This window comes from Myxocyprinus asiaticus, chromosome 42 (genome assembly GCF_019703515.2).
Source record: "Myxocyprinus asiaticus isolate MX2 ecotype Aquarium Trade chromosome 42, UBuf_Myxa_2, whole genome shotgun sequence".
NCBI lineage: Eukaryota > Metazoa > Chordata > Actinopteri > Cypriniformes > Catostomidae > Myxocyprinus > Myxocyprinus asiaticus.
Window position 1 is genome coordinate 30,348,784 of NC_059385.1, and position 17,339 is coordinate 30,366,122.

Genomic DNA, 17,339 nt, shown 5'->3' on the forward strand with positions numbered 1-17,339 from the left:
TTGCGCTGTTTCCAGACTACTCGGGTACGTTCAGGAGGTGATGTCAATGATGCATACAAAACTTCCTTATAACTCTGACAATGCATTCAAAAGATATTTAACTTTTTGATAACAATTAATATGCCGCAGATGAGGGGCCTGGGTAGCTAAGCAAGTCAAGATGCTGACTACCACACCTGGAGTTGCAAGTTTGAATCCAGGGCGTGCTGAGTGACTCTGGTCAGGTTTCCTAAGCAACTAATTGGCCTGGTTGCTAGGGTGGGTAGAGTCACGTTGGGTTAAACTCCTCGGGTTTGCTATAATGTGGTTCTCGCTCTCGGTGGGGCATGTGGCGAGTTGTCCGTGGATGCCGCGGAGAATAACGTGAAGCCTCTTCACGCGCTACGACTCCGTGGTAACGCACTCAACAAGCCACGTGATAAGATGCGCGGATTGACAGTCTCAGACGCGAAGGCAACTGAGATTCGTCCTCTGCCACACGGATTGAGGCGAGTCACTACGCCACCATGAGGACTTAGAGCGCATTGGGAATTGGGCATTCCAAATTGGGGAGAAAAGGGGAGAAAAAATTAAAAAATAAATATGCTGCAGATGCAGTATGGTTAATATGGGAAAACTTACATATGGCTGATATGGGTATCCTTGAAATCCTCATGACCCAAGGAATCATGATTTAAAGACATATGGTTCAAAAGTTACAGGCAAAAAATGTTTACAGCAATTTTTCACATTTCTTAACCCGTAGGTGGCGCTGTCACTACACTTTGCATGTACCCTCAGATCATGGTCCTGATGAAGCATATCAAGTTTTGTTTCAACAAACCGTTGCCAAGATATAGCCTCACTTCCTGTTTGTGTTAACGTAACTTTTCAACAGAATCAAAATTCAGTATTATTCATTCTGTGCTGATCAGTCTGGAGATTATTTCAAGACATTGTTTAGGCAAATCTGGCAAAGTTTGAAGGAATAGTAGCAAATAAACGTCATAATCCAAGATGGCGGTCACTGTTATGGGCAAAAAGATGCAAAAATAATTTTGTTTCTAGGACAAATGGTTCAAAAGCTTCAAAAGATACACGCAAAAGAAAAGTTAATTTTTGAACTGGAGGTGTACCCTAGAGACCCAAAATTTGGTATGGGAGCTATTCATGCCTAGAAATAACTCTTTACTTTAAAACAACACAATGAGAACCAATCCCTCGTGCAACAATTAATACCAAGACCTTATGAATTTAAAACTTGTTGCTCCGACTTAAACCTTTTTTAAGGCCTTAATTTGCAAAAAGGCAATGTAAGACTTTTTTCAGACCTGCAGAAACCCTGTAGAATTACTTTGACAGCTGTAAACATTTATTTTTTCTAAAACGATAGGCAATGTTGAAGGTAAAGCAATTAAAAGTAATATACTGTATACATGCCAATGGTCTGCTTTTAAGGTTTCTTCTTTTTGGTCTATATCACTCAATACAAAGATCTTATTGACGCTTCATGATACTTCATTCAAAAATGTTTCATTCAAACATGTTTGGAACTTGGCTTGTAAACAATTGAGGCTTTTTTTTTTTTTCATTAACCAAACAGGACAATACACTGTTATATAAAGATTAACTGAGAGAACCTCCTGCTGAACATAATGCATTAATAACTCATGTGACACTAATCAAAAATGTTATTTTATAATATAGCAGCAAAGCAACAGTGTCTCTGACATACAGAAATTAATCAAGAAACTTCGAGCTTGGAATGCCATTAAATCTAACAATATCCTCGCGATAAACAATTTAAGGCATGTAACACAATCACAATACAATTTCAGGCTGTTGTGCAGTTTCTTAACAGACAATTAAGAAAAACTCTTACTATAATGCACTTCTATGTATTAGAAGCAGCAGGATTTCCCTACCAAACAGAATGTGATCAAATATGTAGTGAATTAAATGCGCACTTGTGCTATCTATACACTTACTTTCCATTTAAAACAGCTAATACTGTAACAGAGAGGCTAATGCAGCTATCCACAAAGGGATTTGCATAGTTGTCAAAGTGTTTACCTTCACTTTTCGTGCTTCCGCCAGTCATGCACAGTCTCATCCACGCATAAACCCGTGTGTTGAAGTTAACTAACGGTATAACTTTATAAAATCCGTGTGTTTGTGTGATGTGAGTGAGGTTTGTCCCGGCTGCAGATGGACTGAATTCCACGTCTCCACCGCTGTCCATCAACGTGGCACAGTAAACCCCGCCCACCACATTGACGACATCCGGCAACAACTCCCTCCCCCTCAGGCGACGAATTCCGGCGGAAGAGCTCTTTGTTGTGTAAGTGTTTAGTTGCTATGGCGTTTGTGCGTGTCTGTGTTTGTGTTTGTGCTGTACAAATGACAATTAATGATGCTAAGAGCAGCTTCAAAATGTTTATTTGCGGGTTGAAATACTATTTTTATATGTACGTTCGATTTACGTTATGAAATTGTTTTTTTTTTTTTTTTTTTTAATACATGTGGACATATTCACTCATATATATATATATATATATATATATATATATATATATATATATATATATATATATATATATAAAGCATCGTACAGTGGTGGTATCAGATGGTAATACCATGATACTTTGCGAATAGTATGGTAAATTATTAACTGAATCATTACCATATTCATATCCCATAGTAGTTACATGGTATTTACATGGTACATAAGGTTACCTAATAAAATACCATGTTATTACCATGGTAAATCCCCAAAAACATGGTATTACCGGTGCATGATCAAAGAGTGTGGTGCCATTTATTTAAGATTTAGATTTAATTAGAAATATTTATTAAGCATTTCATATAATTCCATAAATATGTCAACCTCTCACTCACATTCACTAACATTAATTGACAGTGTGATGGCAGGTGGCAAGTAAGAGATATCTCAACAAACTGAAAATAAGTGGCAGGACAAAATTAATACTACATTATATCGAATAAGAGAAGTCTTTTATATAGGATGCATAACAGGCTTAGAAAGTCACACCCTTCAGTGTGCTGTTGGAATGTGAAGATTTAGTGGAACGCATGGCTTGTTTCTGGTGATTTAAAAGCATTTGTGGCATCTCATAATGGTTCTTTGTAGCTCAGAAAGTTTCTCATCCAATATTTCAGATTAGGTTTTTGTTATTGAATAATGAAAGATAAGCTTTTAACTGTTAAGTTTAAAAAGTACAGTCTTTATGATGACTCAACCCACACAGTATGTTAACATTTTACACTGTTTTTGCTATTGACATGAATGATATATCAAATGGTGTGGTTTATTGACGAGGGGGTGCTATTACAACCCCACTTCCGAAAAAGTTGGGACAGTATGGGAAACACTAATAAAAACAAAATAGAGTGATTTGTAAATTCAGTTCACCCTGTGCTATATTAAAAGCACTACAACAACACATTACTTGATGTTTTACCTTGTGAATGAATTTTTTTATTTTGTATTTTTACACTAATTTCAAATCAGATGATTGCAACATGCTCCAAAAAAGTTGAGTTGTGTAACATCAACATTTCTTCAATAACACTTATTAAGCATTTGTGCACTGAAGACACAAGTTTGTTAAAGTCTGCATGTAATCAAAATGGACCCTATTTACTTTGTTAGCGCACATTACTAGTCTTGTAGTGAACAATTCATCCGTGCAAGTTAATCCACAGAAAAAAATAGTTTGTTTCGAAATCTTCAATCAAAATCTGAAATTTAGCTTCGCCTTTGGAATGACATTCCTTCTCTGATGACGTCAGTTTGACGGCTTTGGCAGAACACAATTTAACCAATCCCCTCCAACCGCCAGTATGCTTTGAGCTTTGACAGTGAGTAAAAAAAGACAAATAACAAACAGAGATGGCGAGGAGGTGCGTTTTAGGTTGTGGCTCTCCCAAATACCCTGGTTGCAGGCCCAATGGCTTGATCTTTTGCATTTCGAAGAAGGAGGGATATCAGAGAGGTCGCGGTTGTGTTCGAAGCATTTCACCCGTGAATGCTTAAAAAATTGGACAAAACACGAAATGGGGTTTGTGAAATATCTGTCCTTAACAGATACGCCTGTTCTGTCAGTGTGCACTGTTGGTAACTCACAAAGTTTGTTGGTAAGTGAGACTAGCTAGCAAGCTCATCAGAAACGTTTTTTGTCGCTAGCTGCGTTATCTGCCAGCTATATATTTAGACATAGTTTTAGGCTACTGTTCTAAGCAATGCACCCTATTTAAAACCTTGCCAAAACAAAGTAATTAAACACTGGTTAATTTAAAAAAGGTTGCAGCAGTAATATCTAATAACAAGTAGTTTTGAAAAATTAGCGTTACCATTGGGAGACATCAAAATGCTCTCGAGGGTGAACTTGCTCCTGAGCCTCCACGTCCAGGTCACCATTAGTAATCTCAGCAGGTAATGGCTCAAACATATAAGGCCTCATTCCCACGATAAAATGATCCTCTGTGTGCTCCTGCTCCTTGTCCTCCTCTGCTTGCTGCAAACAAACTTCTTCCCTATCGAAAGTGATTGCTGGCAGTGTGTCAGGCGGCGAGTAGTCCTCCACAACTGATTGTAAACTTGCATTCAGATCTGCCTCCATTTCTGTATGGAACACCTACTTTTCTAGATCCAATCAATTCCCAGTGGATAAAATCAAGCCCCACCCTCTATTTTTTCTCATTCAATATTCCGTTTCACTAGGAAATATGTCACGATACTGAAGTAAAATCGTTTGCAACTTCCATTACATGCAGACTATACGTTTAGAAAGCAGAATTTTCCACCATTCATCCATTATGCAGGTCTTCATGTGCACAGTTGTATGGGGCCTTCACTACTGTATTTTGCGCTTCATAATGCACCACACATTCTCAATTTGAGACACGTCAGGACTGCAGGCAGGCTAATCTAGCACCCGAACTCTTTGCTTACGCACCCATGCACTTGTAATCTGGGCAGTATTTGGTTTGATGTTGTCCTGCTGGAAAAGACGGCGTCTGGATGGCAGCATATGTTGCTTAAAAAATACATAAAAATCTTTCTGTATTAATGGTGCCCTCACAGATGTGAAAGTTACCCATGCCATGAGCACTGATACACCCCATAAAATGACAAACACTGGCTTTTGGACCTGACGCTGATAACAGTTTGGATGGTCCATTTCCACTTTGGCTCGGAGAACACGACACTGTTTTTTCCCAAAATTATTTGAAATGTGGACTCATTGGACCCCAAAACACTATTGCACTGTTCTACTTTCCATCTCAGATGAGAACGAGCCCAGAGAAGTCTGCGGCGCTTCTGGACAGTGTTGATGTATGGCTTCTGCTTTGCATAGTAAAGCCATAACTTGCAGCAGCGAGTGGTGTTGACTAACAAAGGTTTACCAACGCATTCCCGAGCCCATGTCATGGAATCCATACAGTTTTTAAGACACTGACATCTGAGGGATTGGAGATCACGTGCATTCAGAAGTGGTATTCCAGCAGGACGATGGCAAACCACATACTGCACAGATTACAAGTGCATGGCTGCGTATAAGCAGAGAGTGAAAGTGCTAGACTGAAGGCCTACTGAAGACCTGCATAATGGATGAATGGGGGAAAATTTTGCTTGCTAAACTCAACAAATTTATGTCTTTAGTACCCAAATGCTTAACAAGTGTTATTAGAAGAAATGGTGATGTTACAAAGTGGGAAACACTCGACTGTCCCAACATTTGCATAATCTGATTTGAAATGAGTGTATATTTAAAAATAAATAAATAATTATAATTCAAAAGGTAAAACATCAAATAATGTGTTGTAGTGTTTTCAGAATAGAAATTTCACAGGCTTACACAATTTAAAGAATTGTCCTCTGAGGGTTTCTCATAAAAAGGGGCTGTAAAATGGCTTTTAAGAAGTTTAGCCTTGTTGCTATTCTTCTTCTTTTTTTTTTTTTTTTTTTACATCTGTTTGACAGTGATAATGACATTTGGTCAATGGTCACAGTTAAACCAGTTTGAAGAAATAATACTGGATAGTGGAGCTTGTATTGAATTTAAATGAGTATAATGTCTTAAATTAAATATTAAAGTGAAGAGCATATAATTGCCTTTAATTTAACATTGATTGAATCTATAGAATGAAAATGAGTATGATAAAATCAGCAGACAAGTTACTTCACATTAGTCTAATAAAACAGGATGAGCACAAGGGGACAGAGGGTTTTTCTTGAAGCTTTGAAGGGAACACTCCATTGGTATTTGCATGCTTTGTTCCCATACGTGATGAGACAAGTTTGAATGTGGATTTGCAAATTAGATTTTAGAGCTGTGCATAAGGTAAGATTTTAGTGAATTTTGACTTATGGGAATAACATCATCAAGTATTCATCATAATGTCATATCAAACCCATATGGTTATCTTTCTTATGCGGAACACAAGAGAGTATCCAGGTCTGCCTTTTCAATAAACTGGTAGTCAGTGACTGACTTTAAACTTAATCCTCCTGTTGTTTGGGCAATTTAAGAGTTAAAAACAGGGAAAACAAATAATCTTAAAGTTGTATTTGGTTAAAATGCCTTTGGATTCTCCACAACAATGAACAAATTAATAAGTTAAAAAATAATGTAATATACAGTTGAAGTCAGAAGTTTACATACACTTAGGTTGAAGTCATTAAAACTCATTTTTTAACCACTCCACAGATTTAATATTAGCAAACTGTAGTTTTGGCAAGCCGTTTAGGACATCTACTTTGTGCATGACACAAGTAATTTTTGTTTACAGACAGATTGTTTCACATTTAATTGACTATATCACAATTCCAGTGGGTCAGAAGTTTACATAGACTAATTGGCTAATTGGAGTCAATTGGAGGTGTACCTGTGTATGTATTTTAATTCCTGTCTTCAAACTCAGTGCCTCTTTGCTTGACATCATGGGAAAATTAAAAGAAATCAGCCAAGACCTCAGAAAATAAATTGTGGACCTCCACAATTCTGGTTCATCATTGGAAGCCATTTCCAAACATCTGAAGGTACCCCATTCATCTGTACAAACAATAGTATGCAAGTATAAACACCATGGGACCATGCAGCCATCATACCACTCAGGAAGGAGACGCATTCTGTCTCCTAGAGATGAACGTAGTTTGGTGCGAAAAGTGCAAATCAATCCCAGAACAACAGCAAAGGACCTTGTGTAGATGCTGGAGGAAACAAGTAGACAAGTATCTATATCCACAGTAAAATGAGTCCTATATCGACATAACCTGGAAGGCTGCTCAGCAAGGAAGAAGCCACTGCTCTAAAACTGCCATAAAAAAGCCAGACCACAGTTTGCAAGTGAACTTGGGGACAAAGATCTTTTGGAGAAATGTCCTCTGGTCTAATGAAGCAAAAATTGATCTGTTTGGCCATAATGACCATCATTAGGTTTGGAGGAAAAAGGTTGAGGCTTGCAAGCCGAAGAACACCATCCCAACCGTGAAGCATGAGGGACTGGTGCAGTTCACAAAATAGATGGCATCATGAGGAAGGAAAATTATGTGGATATATTGAAGCAACATCTCAAGACATCAGCCAGGAAGTTAAAGCGTGGTCGCAAATGGGTCTTCCAAATGGACAATGACCCCAAGCATACCTCCAAAGTTGCGGCAAAATGGCTTAAGGACAACAAATTCAAGGTATTGGAGTGGCCATCACAAAGCCCTGACCTCAATCCGATAGAACATTTGTGGGCAGAACTGAAGCAGAAAGCGTGTGCGAGCAAGGGGGTCTACAAACCTGATTCAGTTCCACCAGTTATGTCTGGAGGAATGGGCCAAAATTCCAGCAACTTATTTTGAGAAGCTTGTGGAAGGCTACCCAAAATGTTTGACCCAATTTAAACAATTTAAAGGCAATGCTACCAAATACTAACAAAGTGTATGTAAATGTCTTACCCAGTGTATCTCCTGTACTCTACCGGTTCATTTTGACTCAAGAAAAACGGTTGTTTGTAATTTTCTCCAAAAAAAGCAATGGTTAAAAAAGCTCCTACAAGTATCATGGAGTTCCTGAATTTCAAAATCTTCTGAATGTGTACAATAGTTTTTGTTGAGAAACAACTAAAAATTTAAGTCATTTTTCAGTTAAATTCTTGACTTCTGTAGTGCGTTCCTTAGTGCTATGAGAGTAGCTTGTTAATAGTGGCTCATGTTCAGTTGAGAATTTGTTTTGCTTTTAGTGCCATGAGAGCCACTGTGAATGAGAAAATAATGAAAGTCATATGGGTTTGGAAAACAAATGGTGGGTAATTTACTTTTATGTTTTTGGTTACTTAACAGACACCAACTGGACACCCTGAAACACTGTAGCAACTTGTGGGTTACATTCCTTACTCATACGTTTTTAAGATTTTGTCATTCCTTATATCTTGTTTCTATCTGTTGAGATAGCAATATTGTTTCTGTTGGCAGGAAATTTACTGTACAAATTTACACTGTGTATCCTTCCATCTGAGATTAGCTGATGTTCATGGGCACGTCTGTGCTATTGCAAAAAGTTACCACTGTTGCTGTCCATCTCTCTTGATCACACCATCCTTTCGTTATCTATTTTATTCAACACTGCAGTATCAAAGGCTTTGACATTGGAGTGAATGTAAAATTCCTGGATTTGGTTTGCCCAGAGATAAGATTTTACCCATGAGCAGTTCAGGAGCCAAGGAAGACATATTGAAAGTCAAAAATGAATATTGAAGTATCTTTGTTTGTTTGTTGTGTTTGTTTGCTTCCTTGTGTATTCTGAACCCTCTTTATGTTTTTCTTATGTTCATATTTTTCTTTGTTGCAACTGTCGCATGACAGCGGACATCTATATAGCATTACCTGTGGAAGTGACATGAAGACATGTATTTCTGTTTGATTTTCAGGTCATATAACAACTTGCCTTAGGGTGTAAAAACTTCTGTAGGAAAACAGCCACAACTTTCCTCTTCCTGTTATGCAAAATAAATGATTTGGGTATGTTATTATGTTATTATTCACACATGTTCGCCAACCACAGTGCAAACAAAAAATGTTTTGTTTGTTTGAAATTCTCACTCACACTCTGTAACCCGATGCAGATATATTTATTTTATATTTTCAGTGCAATTCTGTCATATGCCACCTTCAAGTCATGCTGGCAGACTGAACTGACTGGCAACTGTAGGCTGACAGTTCTTCAGCTAAAATGGGTCTGTGCTCACCAAAATTTGAAGCACTCCCCCCAGTGGTGGAAGCTGGAAGTGTTGTTTAGCATGTTGGGCATGTGTGAGCTCCAGTTTCTGTGTGAAATGTCTACACGGTGGCACCAAAAATGAGTTGTAAAGTGAGTTGCTTTGAGTGGTAAATGATGTAATACAGTCAACAGGAATGCAGATTTTATTAACTCTACCCCTAAGCCAAACCTGAACCCTGAACCTAACCATCAGTTGAGTACAAATGTAATCTTAGAGGGAAAATTCAACCTCTGAATCCCACTCATCATTGATAATGTGAACACAATTACTTCCTGGTTTCCATGGGACCAGAACTCGTGTCTCTATGGCTGCTCGCACTATGCGTTTGAAGTAACATTACAATAAAAGGAAAACACATTTAAATTGATGCAGAAATGTATGATAGGAGATGGTGCTTGTCAGTAACTCTGCAGAATAGAGTTGGTGTCTGGGTACGGGTAGCAACATGTTGAGTTCACGTGTGCCCTAGCACACGTACTGTCCCAGCTTTTTCATAATTAGGGTTGTACTGTTTTATTACTTATTGCATGCTACTCTAAGCAATCACCTGGAGGATGATAAAAAAAAGTCTTAAAGAGGTACAAAGATAACGTGCTCAACAGAAATCTCAGGATCAGAATATGATAGAGACTTAGGCTAGTAAGTCTAAGTGGGTAAGTTGAGACACCCCTGTATCAAGGCAAATATGCATTGTTTTGGTAAGAGAAGCACAAAGGAAAAGTGGTGAGTATTTTGGGGTCATTCCTATGTTCCCAGGGTCCTATGTTCCCCAGATTTATAGGGTTAGGATTATGGTTAATATTTATGAAATAAATATTATATGGATAATATTTATGAAATATTTTAACTTGAAATGGGTCAAATTTGACCCGAACACAATAGGAGTGTTAATGTGTGTTAATAGAATATTGACCTGGGGAACTTAGGACCCTGGGAACATTTTTTATTTGGTGGCACTTTCAACGAAAAGTGTACACTTTGGTGTTCCATTACTTTTTTAAAGCATTATAGCGGCACATATCCCATGTTTTTGTATTTGTGAGAACTTTGAGATATGTAAAATAAGTAACATCTAACATAAGATTAACATAGCATGAAAAGCAGCTAGTTTTAAACATATTAGATGTCTGTAGCTCCCCTTAAAATCTAGATTTTGCCTTGACCCACCTCAAAGGTGTTGACCATCTCGACTGTATTGAGAAATTAAAATTAAAAATAATAATAATTATTTAATTAAAAATATCTACAATTAATACATTTGAATTACCAAAACCATAATATTTAGCTTTGTCTCACATTTTGTGTCCAGCCCTATTACTATATATATATTAAAACCACCTGCCTAATATTGTGTAGGTCCCCCTTGTGCCGCCAAAACAGCGCCAACCCGCTGCTATTATTCTCACCACAATTGTACAGAGCAGTTATCTGAGTTACCGTAGACTTTTTTTTTTTAATCCCCATTTCTCCCAATTTGGAATGCCCAATTCCCACTACTTAGTAGGTCCTCGTGGTGGCGCGGTTACCCACCTCAGTCCGGGTAGCGGAGGACAAGTCTCAGTTGCCTCCACTTCTGAGACCGTCAATCCACGTATCTTATCACGTGGCTCGTCGTGCATGACACTGCAGAGACTCAACATGTGGAGGCTCATGCTTCCCTCCGCGATCCATGCACAACTTACCACGTGCCCCATTGAGAGTGAGAACCACCAATTGTGACCACGAGGAGGTTATCCCATGTGACTCTACCCTCCCTAGCAACCAGGCCAATTTGGTTGCTTAGGAGACCTGGCTGGAGTCACTCAGCACACCCTGGGTTCGAACTCGCTACTGCAGGAGTGGTAGTCAGCGTCAGTACTCGCTGAGCTACCCAGGCCCCCTGAGGTACCGTAGACTTTGTCAGTTCAAACCAGTCTGGCCATTCTCTGTTGAGCTCTCTCATCAACAAGGCGTTTCCTTCCACAGAACTGCCCCTCACTGGATGTTTTTGGTTTTTGGCACCATTCTGAATAATTCTAGAGACTGTTTTGTGTGAAAATCCTAAGAGATCAGCAGTTACAGAAATACTCAAACCAGCCCATCTGGCACCAACAATCATGCCACGGTCCAAATCACTGAGATCACATTTTTTCCCCATTCTGATGGTTGATGTGATCATTAATTGATGCTCCTGACCAGTATCTGCATGATTTTATGCACTGCACTTCTGCCACACGATTGGCCGATTAGATAATTGCATGGATAATTGTTGGTGCCAGATGGGCTGATTTCAGTATTTCTGTAACTGCTGATCTCCTGGGATTTTCACACACAACAGTCTCTAGAGTTTACTCAGAATGGTGCCAAAAACAAAAACAAAAAACATCTAGTGAGGGGCTGTTCTGTGGACAGAAACGCCTTGTTGATGAGAGAGATCAACGGAGAATGGCCAGACTGGTTCAAACTGACAGAAAGTTTAAGGTAACTCCGATAACTGCTCTGTACAATTGTAGTGAGCAAAATAGCATAACTTGAGGCGGATGGGCTACAACAGCAGAAGACCACGTCGGGCACTTTAGCAGGACCAAATTGTTCCTAATAAAGTGCTCAGTGAGTGTATATACTATTGCAATATACTATTTACTCAGAATGGTGCCAAAAACTGGCCAGACTGGTTCGAACTGACAAACCCTAACCCTCAGGGTTGCAAAAACTAAAAAATATATATAATCTAAAAATATACACTGGCAGCCAAAAGTGTGGAATAATGTACAGATTTTGTTCTTATGGAAAGAAATTGGTACTTTTATTCACCACAGTGGCATTCAGCTGATCACAATGTATAGTTAGGACATTAATAACATGAAAAATTACTATTACAATTTGAAAAAAAATTTCAGATCTTCTTAAACTACTAAAGAGTTCTCATCAAAAAATCCTCCACGTGCAGCAATGACAGCTTTGCAGATCCTTGGCACTCTAGCTGTCAGTTTGTCCAGATACACAGATCGCTTCCTGTAGCACTTGCCATAGATGTGGCTGTCTTGTCGGGCACTTCTCACACACCTTACAGTCTAGCTGATCCCACAGAAGCTCAATGGGGTTAAGATCCATAACAATCTTTTCCAATTATCTGTTGTCCAATGTCTGTTTCTTTGCCCACTCTAACCTTTTCTTTTTTTCAAAAGTGGCTTTTTCTTTACAATTCTTCCCATAAGGCCTGCACCCCTGAGTCTTCTCTTTACTGTTGTACATGAAACTGGTGTTGAGCAGGTAGAATTCAATGAAGCTGTCAGCTGAGGACATGTGAGACGTCTATTTCTCAAACTAGAGACTCTGATGTACTTATCCTCTTGTTTAGTTGTACATCTGGTCTTCCACATCTCTTTCTGTCCTTGTTAGAGCCAGTTGTCCTTTGTCTTTGAAGACTGTAGTGTACACCTTTGTATGAAATCTTCAGTTTTTTGGCAATTTCAAGCATTGTATAGCCTTCATTCCTCAAAACAATGATTGACTGATGACTTTCTAGAGAAAGATGTTTCTTTTTTGCCATTTTTGACCTAATATTGACCTTAAGACATGCCAGTCTATTGCATACTGTGGCAACTCAAAAACAAACACAAAGACAATGTTAAGCTTCATTTACGGACCAAATAGCTTTCAACTGTATTTGATATAATGGCAAGTGATTTTCTAGTACCAAATTAGCAATTTAGCATGATTACTCATGGATAAGGTGTTGGAGTGATGGCTGCTAGAATTGAGGCATGTCTAGATTTGAACAAAAATGACTTTTTTCAAATAGTGATGGTTCTGTTTTTTACATCAGTAATGTCCTGACTATACTTTGTGATCAGTTGAATGCTACTTTGGTGATTTAAAGTACCAATTTCCTTCCGAAACAGAAAAATCTGTATATTATTCCAAACTTTTGGCCACCAGTGTATATATAATACACACTTTACCAACTAATAAAACCATGTTAATTGTTTGCCTTTATCACATATGTTTCCAAACAAGTCACTTTTTTCCAAAATGGTAGTTATGGGGTAAGTTGAGCCACTGACTCAAATAACCCCCAAGGTTATTTTAATGTTATTTTAACCTCTGTCATTTAAAATACTTTACCTTGCTGCTCTATTTACTATACAACCATGTGATACTGTTTTTAAATATTGTAGGAAAACTATCATGCCACGAAACTATATTCGAAAAACTGACTGGGGCTCAGCAACCTATGAGGAGCTGGAAAAAGCATTCGTTGATGTCAAATGTGGCAAATCCATCAGAACAGTGGCAAAAGAGAGAAACATTGGCAGGTCCACCCTGCAGAGGTACATGAAAAAAGCAGAAGAAAAGAGAGAAAAGACAGTCGGGTACAGAGGAACAGCAGAAGCCAAAAGGATCTTGTCTGAGGAGTTAGAGGAGGAGCTGGCGGAAAACATCAGGACGCTGGCAGAACGCTGCAGTGGCATTACTCCAAAGAAATGCAGAGAAATGGCATTTGAATTGACACAAAGAAAAAACCTTCCTGTTCCCAACAACTGGGGAGAGCAAAGGTTAGCAGGTGGGTTGCGTCTTGATTCAAGTCATCCAACCTGTTTTTGTGTTGTTAATTAGAATTATATAATCTTTTAGGTCGAGACTGGTTCAGCAGTTTCGCAGCCCGCCACAATCTCTACTGCTATATACCTGAAGCGACATCTTTGGGAAGTCATGGACAGGTGACAGAACTATACATTTCACAAAATTAAGTATTGACAGGTTTCTCACGGTCATGGAAATCCTATAAAAATCTGGGAATTTTAATATTGTGATTTGCAGACCTAGAAGTGTCATGGAAATTAGTCAAATCTTAAAGAGTCATGGAAAGTATTGGAAATTTCTATAATCAATATAAACCTTTTCTAGTTTTTCTTCTAGATGCTCAGCTCTAAAACATTTCAGACTCGAACTCTTACACTTTGTGAGTGTAATCTCTATGAAATACTTAAATCATGGACATTTAATTGGTCAAAATGTGTGGGAACCCTGTATTAAAAGGATTACACTATAACACATTTACAACATACTTGGAGATTTATTAAAATATTGGTTTCATTTTCCAGGTCATCAGTTTCAGTCTTGTCAACCAAAATGAAGTCAAGAAACAAATCAAAGAGGAGAATAATGTACCCATCTTGATTCATGACACTTTAGAGGATGAGAATGCTGAGATTTGTGATTCAAACCAAGACCTGTTAGATACTGACTTGTTTCTTACTTGATGTTATATGGTGAACAGAAAAATAAATAAATAGTTTCTCAGTTGTTTATGCCAAGTACAAACATTAAAAAATGTTGATTATTAAAACCGTTTCTTGTTGGTTTTGAGATATTTTTTACTGAAAGTGATTTGGAATTATGTAATACATAGTTATTTTTTCTTTTGGAGTTTTGTTTATGTTTTTACTTGAGAAAGTAAAGTGTCCAACTTATTTATTCAAGCACTTTTTCAATACAGCTGTGCCATTATTTTTTATTAACTTGTGAGTTAACTCACCGAGCACTTTATTAGAAACACCTGTACACCTACTTATTCATGTGCTTATCTAATCAGCCAATCATGTGACAGGAGTGCAGTGCATAAAATCATGCAGATACAGGTCAGGAGTTTCAGTTTATATTCACATCAACCATCAGAATGGGGAAAACATGTGATCTCAGTGATTTGGACCGTGGCATGATTTTTGGTGCCAGACTTGCTGGTTTGCGTATTTCTGTAACTACTGATCTCCTGGGATTTTCACACACGACAGTCTCTAGAGTTTACTCAGAATGGTGCCAAAAACAAACAAAAAAAACATCTAGTGAGGGGCAGTTCTTGTTGATGAGAGAGATCAACGGAGAATGGCCAGACTGGTTCAAACTGACAGAAAGTTTAAGGTAACTCCGATAACTGCTCTGTACAATTGTAGTGAGCAAAATAGCATCTCAGAATGCATAACACATCGAAACTTGAGGCGGATGGGCTACAACAGCAGAAGACCACGTCGGGCAGTTTAGTAGGACCATATTGTTCCTAATAAAGTGCTCAATGAGTGTATATACTATTGCAATATACTGTATAAAATACAATTACAAGAGTTGATGTTAGTTCATAGTGCATTAACTAATGTTAACATACTGTTTACAACTTTTAATTTTAAAAATGTATTTTGTATATGTCAAAATAAACATTAACTAAGATTAATAATTTCTGAAAAAGTACTGTTCATTGTTAGTTCTTGTTAACAATTGTAGTTAATGTTAACAAGTACATATATATATATATATATATATATACACACACTGGGGGCCAAAAGTGTAGAATAATGTACAGATTTTGCTCTTATGGAAAGAAATTGGTACTTTTATTCACCAAAGTGGCATTCAACTGATCACAATGTATAGTCAGGACATTGATAATGTGAAAAATTACAATTTGAAATAAATTAAACTACTTTAAAGTGTTCTCATTATGACAGCAATGACAGCTTTGCAGATCCTTGGCATTCCAGCTGTCAGTTTGTCCAAATACTCAGGTGACATTTCACCCCACACTTCTTGTAGCACTTGCCATAGATGTGGCTGTCTTGTCGGGCACTTCTCACGCTCCTTACAGTCTAGCTGATCCCACAAAATCTCAATGGAGTTAAGATCCATAACACTCTTTTCCAATTATCTGTTGTCCAATGTCTGTGTTTCTTTGCCCACTCTAACCTTTTCTTTTTGTTTTTCTGTTTCAAAAGTGGCTTTGTCTTTGCAATTCTTCCCATAAGGCCTGCACCCCTGAGTCCTCTCTTTACTGTTGTACATGAAACTGGTGTTGAGAAGGTAGAATTCAATGAAGCTGTCAGCTGAGGACATGTGAGACGTCTATTTCTCAAACTTGAGTCTCTGATGTACTTATCCTCTTGTTTAGTTGTACATCTGGCCTTCCACATCTCTTTCTGTCCTTGTTAGAGCCAGTTGTCCTTTGTCTTTGAAGACTGTAGTGTACAAATTTGTATGAAATCTTCAGTTTTTTGGCAATTTCAAGCATTGTATAGCCTCACTGTATATGCATTTTCTAGAGCCAGATTAGCAATTTAGCATGATTACTCAAGGATAAGGTGTTGGAGTGATGGCCGCTGGAAATGGGGCCTGTCTAGATTTGATAAAAAATGACTGTTAAAATAGTGATGGTGCTGTTTTTTTTACATCAGTAATGTCCTGACTATACTTTGTGATCAGTTGAATGCCACTTTGGTGAATTAAAGTACCAATTTCTTTCAGAAACAGCTAAATCTGTACATTATTCTTTTGGCCCCCAGTGTGCCTAATATATATATATATATATATATATATATATATATATATATATATACACATATATATAAACTTGTTATAGTGCTGTCTTTTAAACTTATTCTGAATTATGGATCTAAAGCACACATTTGGTTAAAATGTTATGGTAACACTAAAGCACAATTGCTCATTTTTAAGCAAAAGTAAATCTATTTTAATGGAATTCTAATAACATTCATTAAGGTTCAAGTTCTGTGTGGTCTGAGAGACCATTTTAATGTCTTAAAAAATATTGTTAAGATTTATGTACAAGAACTGAATGATTATAGGCCAAATTTCAACATGCATAACCTCCTGCATGAAAAATGTGACATATTGTTATGTGACATACATTGTTTCTACGGAGTGTTTTTGCTGGTGTCAAATTGATACTGGACTTATATTAAAAACATTTGATATTGTTACTATATTGGACAAGTCACATTTCGGAAAAGTGCATGTGTACTTTGTGAGACAACAGAGGGTGGAAGCTTCATTCACATGTCTAATGGGTTATTAGGTCAGACTGACTAAATAATTTGACGGGGGAATAATAGGTTAAATTTCACCCATTAATAATACACCTACAGTATTGTGGTATTTGGGAAAATAACCGGACCGGTTCTTATGCTTTGAGCTTGTGAACAAGTAGTGGTGATCTGTTGTATTGTTATAAATTGACCCACAGGCGGCGCTATTTCAATGATTATGTCCACTAAACGCACAGTGGGAGTGTTCCA

The 17,339-nt window shown here is 37.7% G+C and overlaps 2 protein-coding genes across 9 annotated transcripts in view; one reads left to right on the forward strand and one right to left on the reverse strand.

Annotated features, from left to right (window-relative positions):
- Positions 1-2,220, reverse strand: part of LOC127432328 (protein transport protein Sec31A-like) — a 34,989-nt gene extending 32,769 nt beyond the window's left edge. For all 6 annotated transcript variants that reach the window (XM_051683239.1, XM_051683237.1, XM_051683238.1 and 3 more), the window contains exon 1: positions 2,053-2,220. The gene's annotated coding sequence lies outside the window, so the exon portion shown is untranslated. The remainder of the gene's footprint in view (positions 1-2,052) is intronic.
- Positions 2,221-2,276: 56 nt separating this feature from the next.
- Positions 2,277-15,343, forward strand: zgc:113274 (uncharacterized protein LOC552925 homolog). 3 transcript variants are annotated; one of them, XM_051684021.1, is made up of 5 exons: positions 8,336-8,361; positions 8,923-9,013; positions 13,434-13,819; positions 13,891-13,976; positions 14,361-15,343. In XM_051684021.1, exons 3-5 carry the CDS (start codon positions 13,444-13,446, stop codon positions 14,517-14,519), a joined length of 621 nt encoding a protein of 206 aa, XP_051539981.1. In that variant the 5' UTR covers positions 8,336-8,361; positions 8,923-9,013; positions 13,434-13,443; the 3' UTR covers positions 14,520-15,343. The 3 variants fall into 3 exon arrangements, with proteins under 3 accessions (XP_051539978.1, XP_051539981.1, XP_051539980.1); XM_051684018.1 differs by lacking the exons at positions 8,336-8,361; positions 8,923-9,013 and adding an exon at positions 2,277-2,320; XM_051684020.1 differs by lacking the exon at positions 8,336-8,361 and having other exon boundaries at positions 8,414-9,013.
- The last annotated feature ends 1,996 nt before the right edge of the window (positions 15,344-17,339 follow it).

Excerpts from the sequence above, each read along its gene's own strand:
- zgc:113274 (XM_051684018.1), top strand. The coding sequence starts at position 13,444 with ATGCCACGAAACTATATTCGAAAAACTGACTGGGGCTCAGCAACCTAT. Across the intron at positions 13,820-13,890 it reads GGGAGAGCAAAGGTTAGCAG|GTCGAGACTGGTTCAGCAGT; the intron begins GTGGGTTGCGTC and ends ATAATCTTTTAG. Across the intron at positions 13,977-14,360 it reads CTTTGGGAAGTCATGGACAG|GTCATCAGTTTCAGTCTTGT; the intron begins GTGACAGAACTA and ends TTCATTTTCCAG.